The following is a 17035-nucleotide window of genomic DNA, read 5'->3' as shown; positions in this document are numbered from 1 at the left end:
ATGACAGGAAATCTGGACGTCTGTAGGACAGAGATAGGGTCACATCTCCAGCCTTTATCAAAGAGGAAAGCAGATTTCACAGCTGATGGAAGGCCGTGGCAGCAGCCCCAGGTCGCAGGGGTGCTGAGTTTGTTGTGAGGTACTGTAGCTATCCACACACAGCCTGCTGCTGCTACAGGAACCTGTCAACAGGCACATACACCTCTGGTTAGACACTCCAACCAAAGTTGTACTTCATGCTTTATCGGTGTTAGATGATCACACTAGGTCTAAATGTCCGTCCCTTTTTCCTCATGTATATTGTCTTCAAAGAAAGAAAAATAAGTGGTACGTCAATCACGGAATACGTTGAACTGATTTCAGGTTCTCTGTACATTGTATCAACCATAGAAATATAATGTTCTTTCATTAAAGTCATTTATCCCAGAAGGACTCAGGGACTGAAGTGTAAACAAAGTAATTGCCTTGGGTTGGAGTATTGTATAGTGTGTGAAGGGAGAGAAGAGAGAGAGAGAGGGAGAGGTCACATAGAGAGAGAGGGAGAGGCAGAGGGCAAAGAGAGAATGAGAGAGAGAGAAAGAGAGAGGCAGAGGCAGAGGCAGAGGGCCCAGAGAGAAAGGCCGAGGGCCCAGAGAGAGAGAGGGGGAGGGAGAGGGCCCAGAGAGAGAGACCAGAGAGAGAGAGAGAGAGAGAGAGAGAGAGAGAGAGAGAGAGAGAGAGAAATCATTGAGCGAGAGCCCAGACAGAAATAGAAAGTGAGCTGCCCAAAGCTGCAACCCCAGCTTGTCAGTACCCTGTTTGGTTGTGTTCTGTTCTTCCCAGGGTTGGGCAAGGTTCTCTTCTCTGACTGATGGAGCTGCCAGCGCTCAGCCTCATCCTTCACTTCTCTCACTTCTTGCCCTGATCAATCAGACTATTAAGCTCCAATTACACCAGCCAGCCCCGCCACACAACCAGGTGAGCGACAAGCACATTCAGCCAGCCCAGCCCAGACACGCACGGCCCAACCAGCCAACACTCCCAAATTAACCCAAATGAATAGTGACACTGAGACATAAATGTCTGCAATCGAGGGCCTAATGACATGTCTGTGTCGAAGCTATTGAGTAGCAGGTGTCTTAAAAGTAGTAATTACACAAAGAGGGGACAGGATGTGAAAAAAGGCCCACGGCTGGGCCAGAGTAGGCCCCAGTGTTGTGGTTAGCTGGGTTCTGTCTCTAGGTGTTGATAATTGATTCAGGCTAATAATAAGCTGCGGATTTGGAGGCCTGTCTGTTCTAGATGCGTGTTACTGAGGCTGGAGCCTCCTGCTCTATGCTCATAATGCTCATTATAAAGGTCTATTGTAAGGCCTGGTTTCAGTGACTGCTGATCTTTTTACTTTAGCCCTCAGTCGGTAGTGATACAAAGATATTTAGGACAGTGTTCGTATTGAGGGCAACCCCTAAAACAGACAGAAAACATGGTATGTTTCTACAACAGGAGGGAGGTGAATTTATATAATTATTGGTCATATCCTGGGAACACTACATTTGTTATTGTTGTTCCTTATATATCAGAAGGAAAGAGACAATGTTTTTGTATATTGTAGGCTATATTGTCTGTAATATTTGCTCCGGTGTGATGTGTTTCTGAGTGGAGAGACAGGAAGCCACTTCAGGGAAGCAGCTGGCAGTGGAAATGTTGTCGCATGTGAAGCAAAGGGCAGAGACAAATCCTGTGTCATGTTCTTAACAATAATGTGTGTTCACATTAAGATATTAAGACATTTTCTTTAGTTTCAATCTACATTTCTGTCATGGATTTTGTGAGAAATATGTGTATTATATACTGCAACCAAGTGATTGAGGCTAGCTGCTACAGTATTCTTTATCGTCTGTAGTATTATGTGTGTTTTCTGAGAAGAGTAGACTTTTGGTTGTGAACAGAGAGTCTTACCTAGAGAGTGGAGACAAAAAGGGAAATGACAAGATACTGTCCTAATTTGCAGCTGGGAGAGAGGTGGTGTCTGTCTGGCCCAGGAGGGGTTTTATAGTGTTATTTAGAACAAGGTGAGAAATGAGGTCCTGCCGTCCATGCTCCAAAAAAAGCACCCAAAAATTATTCAAGCCATCACTCAGACATTTATCTCCTCCCGGTTCCCACCCTCTCCCGTCAATATGTTTATTGTTAGCTACCCCCTAAACTTGAACAAGTGGTGGCGCGGATTTTTCTGCTCCGAAATTATATTTTTCTTCTTGTCATTGCTTCATTAATCAAGAGAAGGCATTCTGAAAAATGTTTTGTTTTGGAGGCTGCAATCTATTTTTTGTGTGTGTGTGTGTTGTTGTTAATCTGCGCCCGTGGCAGGTTTCCCCTTCGAAACGCAGCGCTAAGCAGCGGTATCGCAGGCCTATTGTTGTAGCCTCTGTCATAGCAAGGAGAGCCTGATGCAGGCCTGGGCTTGCCTGATAAGGAAAGAGGATTCAACATGGCTGGAAAGGAGAATCAGTGGGACTTGAGAGTGGAGTACGGATGGGGCAGACGCGCACACAGACGTCCGCGCGCATGCGGGTGTGCGCCCACACACATGTACTCGCGTGCACACAAACGCATTCACACACTCACACGTAAGCATGAACACACATGCAAGCACACAAATCATCATCATCATCACACTGGCACATGCCCAGACAATTATTTACAGTACAACATCCAATTACATATGCAAGAAGACACCCCATGAGATAGTAGTTACAGTATACCACCTCTCTGCTACTGCTTACTGGCAACACACTGACTGCCACAGCACCATACAGCACACTAAGAAGTAACCAAAAAACAACAATGTATTTGATTTCTTGTATTTTGTATATAAAGTCAACCTATCCTTTCTGTCTGAAAGTAATACCCTCTTGGATGTGGTTGGTAAAACCAGACAATTATCTGCACTAACCGGATTTGAATTTCTATGTTGGACACACAAATAATTTTGGCACAAAGAATGTGGCTCCATCTAATGAAATAATGGCCCCAAATTTTAGGCTGGGAACCAATTTGTGATTGCATGCATCAATTATTTCTTGGGCTTAAACCAATATTAAGACTGGGGTCTCTTCAGATGGGTAAAATGGTAATTATCTGGCGGTCTCTCTGACATTCACTGCGCCCCACATTTCTATCAACACTGTTATTGACCAGCACATACATTAAAGAGTTCACGTTATACCACATTATTTTGATAAAGAAAACACATATTCCTCTGAATTCATCCCTCTCTCAGTCTAAACCATCAGCTCGATGACAAAGATCTGACAACAACGCTTGGTTAGGCATACTTGTGAGTCGAATGGAGACTAGGGTTATGACCTGTGTCAGGGGGTGGTGTCCAGGCCCCGGGGCCATTGTTTGGTGTCTTTCTAAGCTCCTTTCTATGGCTCCTCTCTCTGTGCTCTGCTGGGATCCATCCTGTGGCCATGCCGCCATGCCGTGGTGTATTAGCTGTGAAGGGCTCAGTGCTGCTCAGTGCTACTGGGGTTGGGGCTGTTGGGGCTGAGCTCCACTGTTTGAGATAATGCATGGTTGACTTGATCTACAAGTGAACCTGACATTCTCCTGTCCTTACATCACCACAAACAGATATGGCTGGTCCCCAGATAAGGAAAAAAGAATTCACTGACTTGCTTTGTGCCTTGCAGCCCTGCTGTGATGGCTACATAGTTTGCTCAATCTCACTATAAATACAGGGAATGGATCTGTACACTAAATGTTACAGTGAGAACGGACACTTTTTATGTTGAGTTGGGGCTTCAAATAGATATGCCAATTGAGAGAGAGAGAACATACACTGAGTGTACAAAACATTAGGAACAGCTCTTTCCATGGCATAAACTGACCAGGTGTTAAATCTACTTCAATCAGTGTAGATGAAGGGGAGGAGACAGGTTAAATAAGGATTTTTAATCCTTGAGACAATATAGACATGGATTGTGTGTGTGTGCAATTCAGAATGTGAATGGACAAGACAGAACATTTAAGTGCCTTTGAACGTGTATGGTAGTAGGTGGCAGGCGCACCGGTTTGAGTGTGTCAAGAACTGCAACGCTGCTGGATTTTTCATGCTCAACAGTTTCCCGTGTGTATCAAGAATGATCCACCACCCAAATGACATCCAGCCTCCTTGACACAACTGTTTCAAGCACTGGAGTCAACATGGGCCAGTATCCCTGTGCAACGCTTTCAACACCTTGTAGTGTCGACAAATTGAGGATGTTCTGAGGGCAATAGGGGGTGCAACTCAATATTAGGAAGGTGTTCTTAATGTTTTGTGCAGTCTGTGTATAACATTAAGTACAGAAGTGTAGAATGCTTATGCTCCTCAATAAACATAAACATAACAATAAACAAAATCCTCGATTAACATAATTGGACACCTGCTATAAACATGAACATTCAGGACCATTTGATTCATTCGGCAAGATATATTGCATACTGTAAAAGAAGGAAATGTGTGAAATTTTTACTTGATCTAAATCATTTGAAGCGAGGTACACTGTGTCTACAACACATCATAACCCAACAAGTACCCAATCTAGCGGAAACATTCATTGACATTCCTAAACCTTTGAAAAAAGTCATAGTGTGTAACTTAGAAAAGTCAATGTGAGCGTCTATGTCAAACGAAAGAGTATATATCCATTAACATACACAACAGACCTCCATTGCAGTTGGAGGGAAAACAGAAAAGTGAAAAGAAGTTGAGTGGTGCCAGCTGCTTTGCCATCTGTCTCTGTCATGGCAGTACTTGTGATATGTTGAAACAACTTCCCTGAGAAGTGCTCCAGATAATCTGTGATTGTTTCCATTTGCGAACTCCTGATAGTATTCTACATTACAGTGGGGACTAAAGTTATTTATGGTGCTGGTTAAAGTTTTAGAGTAGTGACCATCATTCCCTTCAGCAGTCAACACACACACACACACACACACACACACACACACACACACACACACACACACACACACACACACACACACACACACACACACACACACACACATACTCTGTCTCGTCTATAATTACCTAAAACATATGTTACAGTGCTTCATCATCCTTATCATTATGTTATCAGTATTGTGAAGAACTTTCAGTCCTAGACAAATATGTTGCTCATCCCACTAGAATGCATCATTACGTGCAGGCCCCATGGTCTGCTGGTCTACAGTGGGTACATGTATGCAACCCTGGAGACCGGGGTTCAATCCCCGTCTTCCCACTTTGTCTCCTGTTAATCTGTCTTCCCTGCCGTTTCTAATCTGTCTGAATAAAGCAAAAATGCCTAAGTAATATATCTTTAAGAAAGCATCATAACATGTAGGCTGCTTGATGTTTTCAGGACTCTTTGATGCCATGCCACTGATGACATCCATTATTTATAGCATGCTGCCACCACATCACATCTCCCCACACGTAAACCAGGCCACTCTAAGACCCACTCTGAAATTGCACTTTATTCCCTATATAGTGCACTACATGGGCCCTGGTGAAAAGTAGTGCACTATATAGGGAATGAATAGGGTGTCATTTAGGACGCAGACTAAGTCTCTACGTGGGGTTGGCCTAGGCTGGGCTTCTGCGTTCTCTTTGCTCTTGGTTGCGCTGGTGGAGGAGTCGAGGAACACAGTGGAGGCTTTGCTTGCTTCACCTCCTCCAGCGAAGGCGAGTCCCTGCTGCCGGCCTCCAGCCCCAATCCAGCCCCCCAGTACTCCAGCCCCCCAGCCTTGCTAGCCTGGCTCGGGGGCCACCAAAGCCCAAAGACAAAACCCTGTCAAATGACTCCAGATGGATGAACAGCAGAAAATGAAAGTATTCCGTGAAGAATGCTGATTTGGTCGGTGGTCACATGGGTCTTCTATCAGCGGAGGCTTTGAGATAAAGAACCCAGATAAGACCAGAGGAGAGGAGGCCTGGACAGTGTCGGCTTCACAGGCCTGGTGGTCCAGCACATAGCAGTGTGTGTGTGTGTTTGTGTGTGTGTGTGTTTATGAGGCTGTCAAAACAGGAATATTACACCACAGGGTCGTCAGGAAACTAATTGGGTAACAAAGACCATTTCCCGTCCTGAAACCTCATCTTTTAACAGTCCGTGTGCTGAGACTGTGATAAGGGAGTTCACGTCTAATACATTTAGTGGGGGCAAGTTCACCATCTTTATCTTATTTACTTACCTCAGTGTAAATATGGCCGGTCTTTAAAGGGGATTTATTAAGACCCCCGTTTCTCTAAAGTGCACGCGAGAATCAAACTGTTTCTGTGTCATAGGTATACAATCAAATGATTATGCAAATATCAGCAGGTAAGGATTTTTCCGCGGTTCAGGGATGGCCAAGAGGGTTGTGCAAAACAGCTTCCTTAAATATAATGCCACGTAGATGCTTTTTTTATTGCATGGTGATTTCTGACTTCACAGAGAAGAAATAAGAGTTGAAAGGAACGCATTAAAATCCAAGGCTGTACCTTAAAGGGGAAGTGAGGTTTATCCGGGCTTTATTCAAGCATCATCTTGCCTTGAATGTGATTGTTTGTCTTCACTGACTTCTGACTGCTCCTAGGTCTGTGTTTATGTGTGGAGGGATAGCTTGTGACCTTAATGGCTGATAGACTTTGTCTCTTCATGTCTTCTTTGAAGAATGGCCCCTCCGTGTGTTTATTCCTGTGTGTTTCAAGTGGAGCTGTCCGGAGTATGAGCCACCTGGCTGGTTCAGTGACCCTGGGGGAACAGTAATGTACCATACAGGTGAACACATCGCTGGCTGTCGCTTCTCTATTATGTGCTCACATAGTTTCTCATGGCTCCAGGAGCCGAGCCCTAAGTTACATGCAAAGATCAAACAAGTCCCCAATTGAATTCAAATAGCGAGAACTGAGGCGTTCAATGTTATTTCTCTGACCGAAGCCAAACAGTAGGAAGACGTGCATGTACAGGATGTGTACCTCCTAGTCATTATTAAGTAGTGAAGCGTGCATTACAAATTCTACTTTCTCTTTCTTTCTTCCCTACTTCAAATAATGATACATAGGCTACACATTATATTCTGTATCTGCAACTTGCACTTCATGGATTAACATATGAATTTGAATGAAACGTCCACTTCAGCCAAACAACTGGTTGGCGAACAGGGACAATAGACCAGAACATGTCAAAGGCCCGTAGTCTGTCTGTTGCAGTAAGGAGGAGATGATCATAAGATATTAGAGAGAGAAAGAGAGAGAGAGAGAGAGAGAGAGAGAGAGAGAGAGAGAGAGAGAGAGAGAGAGAGAGAGAGAGAGAGAGAGGACTTGTCTGGAGGGCTGGTAGATCTTTCACTACACTGGATGAGTTTGGAGTTGGAGCAGCTCTTACTGCCTGGAGGTTTGGGAGAATTGGAAGAGGCTTGAAACTCATTGCTTTCCCTCACTCACTCCTTTTTTCTGACTGTCTTTCTTTCTCTGCCTCCCTGTCTTACTCCATATGTGGCTTTAGGTATGTCGTATTGTAATGATCAATCAACATACACTCAATGTGGTATTTAAGACCCATGGTCACTTATTGTCCATATGTGGTTACAATCAGGAACAGATAGATACATTCAAATAAGTAAGAACAGAGAACAGGATATTTCCCATGGCTGCCATGATCTACAAACTAAAGGCACAGCAATGGGTAGCTGCCATTATAGCAACAACAACTAAAGGCAGAGTGATTGGTGTCCTTTTAAAGATTGCAGGAACAGCAGTGACTCTCAATTTAATCGATTTAAAAGGAAAAGTCAATTTAACAAAGTTGAAAAGAGAAAGATGTGGGGAAGGGGGGTGGTAGAAAAGAAAAAAGCATTCTTTTGCACTCAAGCAGTAAACTAACTGCAGCACAGAGTGAGCGCAGGGAGGGAGAAGATTTCTGCTGAATTATCTCCCACCTCACATTTGCTCTTAGGCAAGCAGTTTAAAAGCCAAGCGATTGAGCCAGTGATCCAATTTGAAATGCAGAAATGATTAGAGCAGCTTGCCTCATTTCATATCGAAATGCTCTGATTTATGACAGGGCAGCAGCCAAGATCTATCTCTAAAGGGAATTAGTGTCGAATTTTTGCATATTTCTGTTATTTAGTCTCCCAATAGCAGATGCTGCTGTAGGGAGAGAGAGAGAAAAAGAAAGCTACATGAAGGTACTGTATATTTTTATTGGGGCAGATGTAACTATACTATCGTTAAAAGATGGAGAGAATGGCTTGAAATGAGACCTGAGACATGGATGCATTGGAAGCATTTCCCAGTTCATTTGGGATGTTGACAGATAATCATCTTTTTTAGGGTTAAATTAAAGGAAAATATACATAAATATCCATATTCTGAATATAAGCTTTCTATACATGCATAGAAACTTGGAGATGGATTGAAAGAGAAAGTGTTTTGGCCATTTATTCGACAGAAAGACCCTGGCAAGTCATCCGTCCTTGAGGCTAAAGAAATATTAATACGGGAATGAGATAACGAGGGCTAGAGGAAAATCTCCTCTAATGAAATTTCCAGTTGACCACATGCAATTTGTTTCATCGTGGTGAACAACTAATTGCAATGGACGTTATCAAGGTGTGTGCTGTAGTATGCTGTAAACAGGTGCAAATCCTTTATCCCTATATACCTCCACCGCAGTAACATATCATATAGAAACCTGACATAACACATCCATAAGCTTTTCTGCCCTTCTTTTTTCATATAAAGGGCTAACCCCTTATATGGACATGACACATCAAAACTATTAGTGGCATGTTGTTAAAAATATGAACGCTTGGGCCAAGCGCTGTGTGTGGGAGTGAAAAACACAGAGAGATAAACTGAAGGAAAGGAACCTGCTGCTTCTTCTACTATTTACAGTGTTTTTCACTGAAGAAAAAAAATATATATTTATACTGAACTTAAGGACTAGTTTCATTTAAGAAACGGAATAAATATTATTGAAAAAAAAAATGAAATGTGTATTTTCGAAGTAAAATGCTATAAATAAATATTTGCATTTGTATTATGATTAAGAACACATTTAGTCTTTCATACTCTACGTGTTTTTACAGTGGACCTTTTAAGCAAAACAACAAGTAGAAAATACTGTAAAGATGCTCAGACTAAAACTGGGTTTGATTTCTCTACAGTTGGGGATCAGGACTGATACAGTACTACATTTGTGACCTTGGTAGAAAAAAAACGAAGGGAAAAAGATGAGGAAAGAATCATTCCCACCAAGGATTGATATCGATTTCCCCTGGCCTGACCGTGAAGCGGGTTAAGAGTTGCCCAGTGGTGGTGAAATGGTCAGTGGTGATATCATTAGCTTGTTTACACAGGAAACCAGTGAGTTAGGAGGAAGCTGAGTGTCACAAGCCACTTTCTTCCTCACCTCCTTCAGCTGATCTGAGGATCATGGTATCAAGGAGGGATTAGTAGCGACTTGGGATTTGTGTGATTGGTTAATTTATTGCGGTGATGGCAGGTCTTTCATCTATGGCAACATTTAATCAGCCCAGCCACAGAGGCTATTACAGGTTAGCTCCTGTCTGGAGTCAGTCCGGCGCTGCCATCAACTCCATCACAATTCCCCTGAAAATTCCAAATTATCTGGAACAGGCTTTAGCTTCTCAGTAATAAAAATTAGAACAGATTCCTGATAGAAGCTTTTCCTCACACAGTGCCAATTATAAATAGCTAGGGCTCTGCCTTTGGAAGGAAGGAGGAAAAAATCCAACTATGAGAGATGTGCAATGGAACTTATCGCACAGCCCCTGCTCTTCGCTCTGATCCAAATCCGTGTGGCTGAAAATTTATATTAGATTTTATCACAGAGGCCTAAGTCTAGAAAAATCAATGAAGGTTATCTTTTATGTTGCAGCAACTTGTGGAAATATTGATTTTCATTTTATAGCGACTTTGGAGCATCATTTTGTAATCACTTCCTCGCTGACTACACTGTTTTGGTAACTGTATCTTTTACACGTTGGTTGAACGGTAACAGGGCTCAGAAAAAAACCCTGGGAGAGTATTGAAACCACTGGAGTGAGGGAACAGGGTGGATAAACCACAACACACCACGAGGAGGAAGGGTGGATGGTTTTCAACACTTATCCATGACATTACTTTATAAAGTGACACATTTTGTCTAATTTATTTTCCATCTAATTTACTGTCGCTACTTCAAATGTCCCTATTTTATTTTATTGAAGAAAAAACATTTAGGGACAGAGTTAATTGTCATACATTTTCAAATTTGAACATGACCATTGTTTAATTCTGATTGAATTAATACATCCACCTATTTTAATTTCTGTGAATGGTGAAACACTCTCTTAATCACTGTCAATAAAAAGTGGAAGTCCTCTGATCCGTAGACACTGTAGAATAGCTAGTCTTAATATTAGTCTGAATGAAAACGTATTGTATCTGGCTTTGGATTTTAATGCCGGTGGTGTTGATGTTGTAATATCCAATAGGGGGTCAGTATTATTTACTGTTCTGAATACATTTATTCATGAGGAAGTGGAACAGTTGTACGTCACATTCCTTAGTTGTGATTGGTAGTTAGAGAAAGGGGTATGTTTTTATTTTGTATACATCCCTCTTACTCCACTCTTTTTTTGTCTGAAGCTTTGACGACAAATGTACTGTATTTACTGTATAGGAAGAGGGCGTTCATTTAAGGCTAAAATGCTCCTCCCCTTGGTGACATCATTGTGTGTTATACCCAGAATACAGCTTCTCTGCATTCCTTTGTCTGAAATACTTCAGAGCCCCCAACATAGTCATTATTTCGAGTAGTACATTTATATGAATGGCTCATTTAAATTTCAGCAAAATAAAAAATACAGCTATATGATAAATTGACCATTATTTTGATAAATGTATTCAGTTAATTTATTAATTTACAATTGGTTATGTTTAGTTTTATGAATAAATTATGTTATGATGATTTTGACAATGAATCGTTATATTAAGAAATCACATTGAGAAAAAAAAATGTCACAAATGTAAATAATTAAAATTCAAATAGAATAATAAAGGAAATGTAATCCAGTAAATATGTTTTCTTTCTTACAGTATTTCTAATGTTGAAAACTATACCCATATATTATTATTACTCTCTCCCTGGTGAGAGGCAGTGTAATATAGTGAATTCTTAGAAGGCCTTAGAGACTAGACAGACAGGAAGAGGGGAAGAAGAAGCCTCACACAGCTAAATAAGAGAGATGGCCCCCAGTCTGGAGATCTGACAAAGGGTTAATCCGATTCTCATTTTAGATAGTTGTCGTAGCAACAATCAGATCCGTCTCCTTTGCTCCTTTTGACAGGGTTGTAAGATTTACAGGTTCGCTGAAGATATACGACTTTATTGTCAGGCTAATTTGAGATGTGAAATAGAGGACGGCTTAAATGACAGAGGTCTCTCTCTGTTCCTCTGCCAGGGTGGGATAAGATACCTAAATATTAAGGAATGAGAAAATCAACAGACACAATGTGCTGTTCTCTAGGTGTTTGATCCGTCTGACTGGCACAAGTCCACCATTGCTTCGAGCTGCTATGTAAGAACTAGAGTTGAGGTTTTCTTTTCATTTTATACGTATTGTTTCATTTGTGTGACAGACTGACTGAGATCAGAGCCCATATGCTGTCTGCACTTTAGTTATTGAATGTAGCCGACAGTATTTCTGTTTTCTCAGAAAGAGAGAGAGCCCTCTAATCCTCAGTCACTACTAACAAAATATTTCTGTGTGTGTGTGGGTGTGTCTAAACACTCCTTCACCTGCATGCGTAATAAATCAATCTTTTGTGTGTATCTGTGCCAATTCAGACCTTTAATGTGTGAAAGTGGCCATTGCATTTATCCTTGAAGGGTTGGTTGTTGCTGCCTTTCCAAAGAAATATCTGAAACACATAGTGACGACTTGTGCTCTGCTGTTGCATTAGGCAGATGGATGGTGTCTCATGGCAGCCTGTTTCAAATGGAAAAATAAATGAAGTGTCGAGAAGAGATTGCACCCCAGACCATTTTCTCTTAGCTAAACTATTTCTGTAACACCCTAATGAAGGAGGGCCTGGGGGTTAAAAAAGTAATGGCCTTGAAATACTGACATTTTGCCTGCTAGCAATAGGCTACTGTAACGGCTGCCCAAGAAAGATGCTTCTACCCTCCCCATGAGCACTGAAGATGTACTCTTGGCTTTCATTACCCTTTGTAAAAAAATATATAAAAAAAAGCCATTTAAAAAATAAAATAGAATAGAAAATCATATGAAAATAAATAGAAAGGCCTTTCCAATCTGACCGAGCCCTCTCCATGTCTGGTTGTGAATACATTTAGCTGGGGCCACAGTATCTATCTCCCTGTTTTCCTTCCATACAAATAACTTAAAGCACCAACACTTGACCCGAGCCCAGAAGAAAAATGATGTTACACATTCAGAATAATTTGCCGGCATATTATAAGACGTCGCCTCAATCGCCCTTTGAAATAGATACTGATTCTTTAAATTCTTCCCTGGCTGTTTCAGGAAATAGTGAGATCCCAGCGATAGCGCAGCACAATGTGCCTAAAGTTCACTCCTGAACACTCGCCTCCTTCACTCTAAAAGTCATCGGCATTCTGGGCATCCGAGATCTTCTTAATCTGGGAGATCTGATACTGTATCATTGGGATCATAGGGACCAGGCGTTAGCTGCACTGTATGCCCCCCCACTACAACCACTCTCCTACCCCAACTGCCCCCACCACCTTGATCCTATTCCTCTGCCCCCCCCCCCTCCCCCAACCATCTCAATTCCCAAATCTTCTCATTGCGGGGAGAAGAAGAGGACCTACTAGCTTATAGAATAACCCTGTTTATGTCTTGCAGAGAAGAAGAGGAAGCATAACTTGGTGGCTATTATTAATTATTGTTTGTTTAATCACCAAAATAAGCAAATGATTAGTGTTTGTTATCTGTCCCTGTCCAGAAGATGAAGAGCTGTGTACCGGTGGTGCTCAGCGCGGGCCCCAGGTGGCTGCTGGATGTGACTTGGCAAGGAGCAGAAGACAACAAAAATAACTGTGTGGTGTACAGCAAAGGTAAGCTCAATCTCCAGACTGTTGTATACAGTCTGTTATCTCCCTAGCAACACCACAGCAGCCAAACACACGGTCTGACAGACAATTCCCCCACTTAAGTTCTGCTGTATGTCTGTCTCGTTGTCTTTCACTCAAAATATATCTATATTTTTTTATATCCCTCTGAAGTCATTTAGTGTATCAACTCAAAAGTCTTGATTAGGAGTGGGAAAACAACATACAAGACACAAAGTCAGTGGTTTTCGATTTCACAAGGTAAATATATTCCTTTGCTTTTTGTACACAGTCTGAGTGAATTCCTCTCTGTTCACAAATCACAATTCCCCAAAATTATTATGTAGACGATAATCTGAAATTTGCTAATGGCATATCTCTCTTTTTATGTAATGTGGGGTTACTGGGTGTGACCGTAGAGGTTGGTAGTCTCGAATCACAGTGAAATAAAAATGAGGGATTTAGTTGCTGTCTGATACAGCTAGAATGCCCTTATTAGGCAAGCTCAAAATGGCTGCCCATCCATAGTTCATGATTGGGCTTCAGGTTACTGATTGTAAAATGCTAATACGGCACACTGACAGTAGCGTCTTCAGACTTCAGTCTTTATGAAAGCACTGTGCTGCTGACTGGCTGCTGCAGCCCATAATTGGGTCTTGACGGGTGTATCCAGAGACACACAGGCACATAAATAAGTAAATAAAGATGTTTGAATTCAAAAGGGATGCAAGAAGTGGTTTCTATTTATCCCGTTTTCAAAATGATTACCCTGTGACTAGACTCACGAAGGAGCTGAAATGGAGGTTCTTCCCCTCAAAGTGAATCAGAGCGGGAACTGGGATTTGCAGCCCGGATTTTCTTTCGGTCTCCCAATTCTCATCTACTAATCACTAGACTGCACTGGGGAGTTATCCTCTTAACCGGCTACTTAACTTTGTGCTCTTTATCACCAAATCATTCAAGTTTATGATAAGCTGTTAAAGGAGATTATGCACTTCTTTAAAAATCTCCTAATCTTTTTGCCAGGAGACTGAATATATGAAACAAAAAAGGGAGTAATAACAGGATTTGGTCTCATTTTGTTAAGTCTGTCATTCCCCCTCGCCGTCTCCATAGTCATTATAGAACACATCCCAGATGTAGTTGCAGTACTGCCATCATCTCACACAGACGGACGTTATGGATCTGAGATCACCTCTGTAGCATTGTCCTTCATATCCCCTTGTTCATAGCATCTAGTTGACCCTTATTCAATTAGAAAAGGAAGTGATGTGAAAGTCGGACCAAAAAGAGGAGTCCCCCAGTGAGAGCCGTTTGTGTTGTATTAGTATAGAGCTGCTAAACCTTTCTCCACAATCACACGCCTGCCAAGCCATAATAGACGATACAGAGGGATAAAATGCAGAAAAATAGAATTAATTTCAATTTGGAAATAATTGTATAATATTTGTCACCTTACTGTGTGTAGTCATTTTGCGACAATAATTGCAGCTCTAAATCTGTAGGCCGAGACAGAATCAGCATCCATCCAGTTTTTCTATTTCTATGGCCCCAGACAGACTCTGTCTAGTTATTCTATGTATATGGCCCCAGACAGACTCTGTCTAGTTATTCTATGTATGTGGCCCCAGATAGAATCTGTCTAGTTATTGTATGTATGTGGCCCCAGACAGAATCTGCCTAGTTATTGTATGTATGTGGCCCCAGACAGAATCTGTCTAGTTATTGTATGTATGTGGCCCCATACAGAATCTGTCTAGTTATTGTATGTATGTGGCCCCAGACAGAATCTGTCTAGTTTCTATGTATGTGGCCCCAGACAGAATCTGTCTAGTTTCTATGTATGGGGCCCCAGACATAATCTGTCTAGTTATTGTATGTATGTGGCCCCAGACAGAATCTGTCTAGTTATTGTATGTATGTGGCCCCAGACAGAATCTGTCTAGTTATTGTATGTATGTGGCCCCAGACAAAATCTGTCTAGTTTCTATGTCTGTGGCCCCAGACAGAATCTGTCTAGTTTCTATGTCTGTGGCACCAGACAGAATCTGTCTAATTATTGTATGTGTGTGGCCCCAGACAGAATCTGTCTAGTTATTGTATGTATGTGGCCCCAGACAGAATCTGTCTAGTTATTGTATGTATGTGGCCCCAGACAAAATCTGTCTAGTTTCTATGTATGTGGGCCCAGACAGAATCTGTCTAGTTATTCTATGTATGGGGCCCCAGACAGAATCTGTCTAGTTATTGTATGTGTGTGGCCCCAGACAGAATCTGTCTAGTTTCTATGTCTGTGGCCCCAGACAGAATCTGTCTAGTTTCTATGTCTGTGGCCCCAGACAGAATCTGTCTAATTATTGTATGTGTGTGGCCCCAGACAGAATCTGTCTAGTTATTGTATAGAATCTATTTAGTTATTGTATTGCTATGGCCCCAGAGAGAATATCTGTTGTCATTGTACAACATCTATTTACTTATTCTATTTCTATGGCCCCAGAGATAATCATTCTAGTTATTGTATTTCTATGGCCCCATGCAGACACCAGCCAGTACAGAATGACTCAGTGATGACTCCCTCTCTGCATGAAGCAGACACACAGACACACAGAGCCATAGGGCCTCAGTGTTTACATCTCTTCCCAAGTGTTGCTGTTTGTCTGTTTGTCTGTTTTGCGCTGAGAAAGGCAGTTGACTTATGGTAATCAGTGAACATCTCAATATACTGCATGTTCATTGGTTCTCACTGAATATGGCTACTTGGCTCGTGTTCCAATCATCTTGGCTTTCTTGAGGAGTGCCTCAACTAGAGTTGGCACTGTGTTTCACCCTCCCATATCGTAGTTTATTGTTGATGATCTGAAAGTAAAATCTATTGTCAGTGTGCTATGGCTACCACTGAATGTTCACGATCTTCAACCATTGACATTCTATGGGACAGAGAAAAAGAGAGAAATGATTCCCAATGGACTGATGCAGTCCAACGGTGTGTAATGTATAATACATGCTAGTTCACTGTGAACAAGAACTATGTGAGTTTGGTGGAATCCCCATTGGGCTGCCCCGGGCGTCCAGCAGAAAACACACTACCACGGTTACCACATATCTACTATTAGACATGGGATTTTGTTTTATTCTGTCCTGTGTCCTGGTTCTACTGAATGTCCATTTTTTTAAATGATTTGCCACTCACTGTCTCTATCATTTTGTGTTGTTGATATTGACAAACAACACCCTGTATAATGAGACATTTCTAAACCTACATTTCTACTGAGAGTTTACCCTATCAACTACGACTATATACTGTAGGTTATTATGTCTATGTTTCATACGGCCATAGTTTGTATTAAATATATATTACTTTAAAATGAAGAATGTCTACCAATTCCCCCTTGAAGACGTGATCATATAAAAAGTGGAATAAACATATCTGTTTTTACCAGGCTGTCTTTCTATCAGTAGCACCAGAAACAGTAAGCATACAGTGCTGTTTGTTTTACATTAGCCTCCCATGCAGGCAGCCAGTATACTGTAGTGCCTCAGCACAGAGCACAGCAGTCAGCCATTACTAAAACTCTCAACTTGACTGCTGCACCAACTCATTATCGAGAAATCCACCTGGAACCTCCACAATGCTCCGCGCCACACATGGACAGTTTCTTTGAACCACTGACGTTTTCTAGAAACAGGCAGCGAGTCTGTGGAGTAATTACACGTTACAGTAACGCAGAGGGAGGGAGGGAACTGGGGGAGAATTGGTGGAGAGATAGTGAGGGAGCGACAGGGACAGGGAAAGAGGGAGAGCAAGTCAGAGAGGGAGAATATCAGTGGAGAATTTGTACATTTGATTAAGAATATGGAAGTGTTTTATTAATTTAGAAAGGAATGCGTATTATTTAATTGCATCATTTTTGGGGTGTTTTCATTATTCCACTATT

General features: G+C 41.7%; 1 protein-coding gene across 1 annotated transcript in view; it reads left to right on the top strand.

The window, feature by feature from the left end:
• The window catches only part of LOC139424150 (zinc finger protein ZFPM2-like), a 143327-nt gene that overhangs the window by 79898 nt on the left and 46394 nt on the right, over nt 1-17035 (top strand). The window contains exon 5 of the mRNA XM_071175843.1: nt 12995-13106. Within this exon, the coding sequence (XP_071031944.1) occupies nt 12995-13106 (112 nt within the window). The remainder of the gene's footprint in view (nt 1-12994; nt 13107-17035) is intronic.

Source organism: Oncorhynchus clarkii, chromosome 2 (assembly GCF_045791955.1).
Source record: "Oncorhynchus clarkii lewisi isolate Uvic-CL-2024 chromosome 2, UVic_Ocla_1.0, whole genome shotgun sequence".
Taxonomy (NCBI): Eukaryota; Metazoa; Chordata; class Actinopteri; order Salmoniformes; family Salmonidae; genus Oncorhynchus; species Oncorhynchus clarkii.
This window is presented reverse-complemented; position numbering and strand designations above follow the sequence as displayed.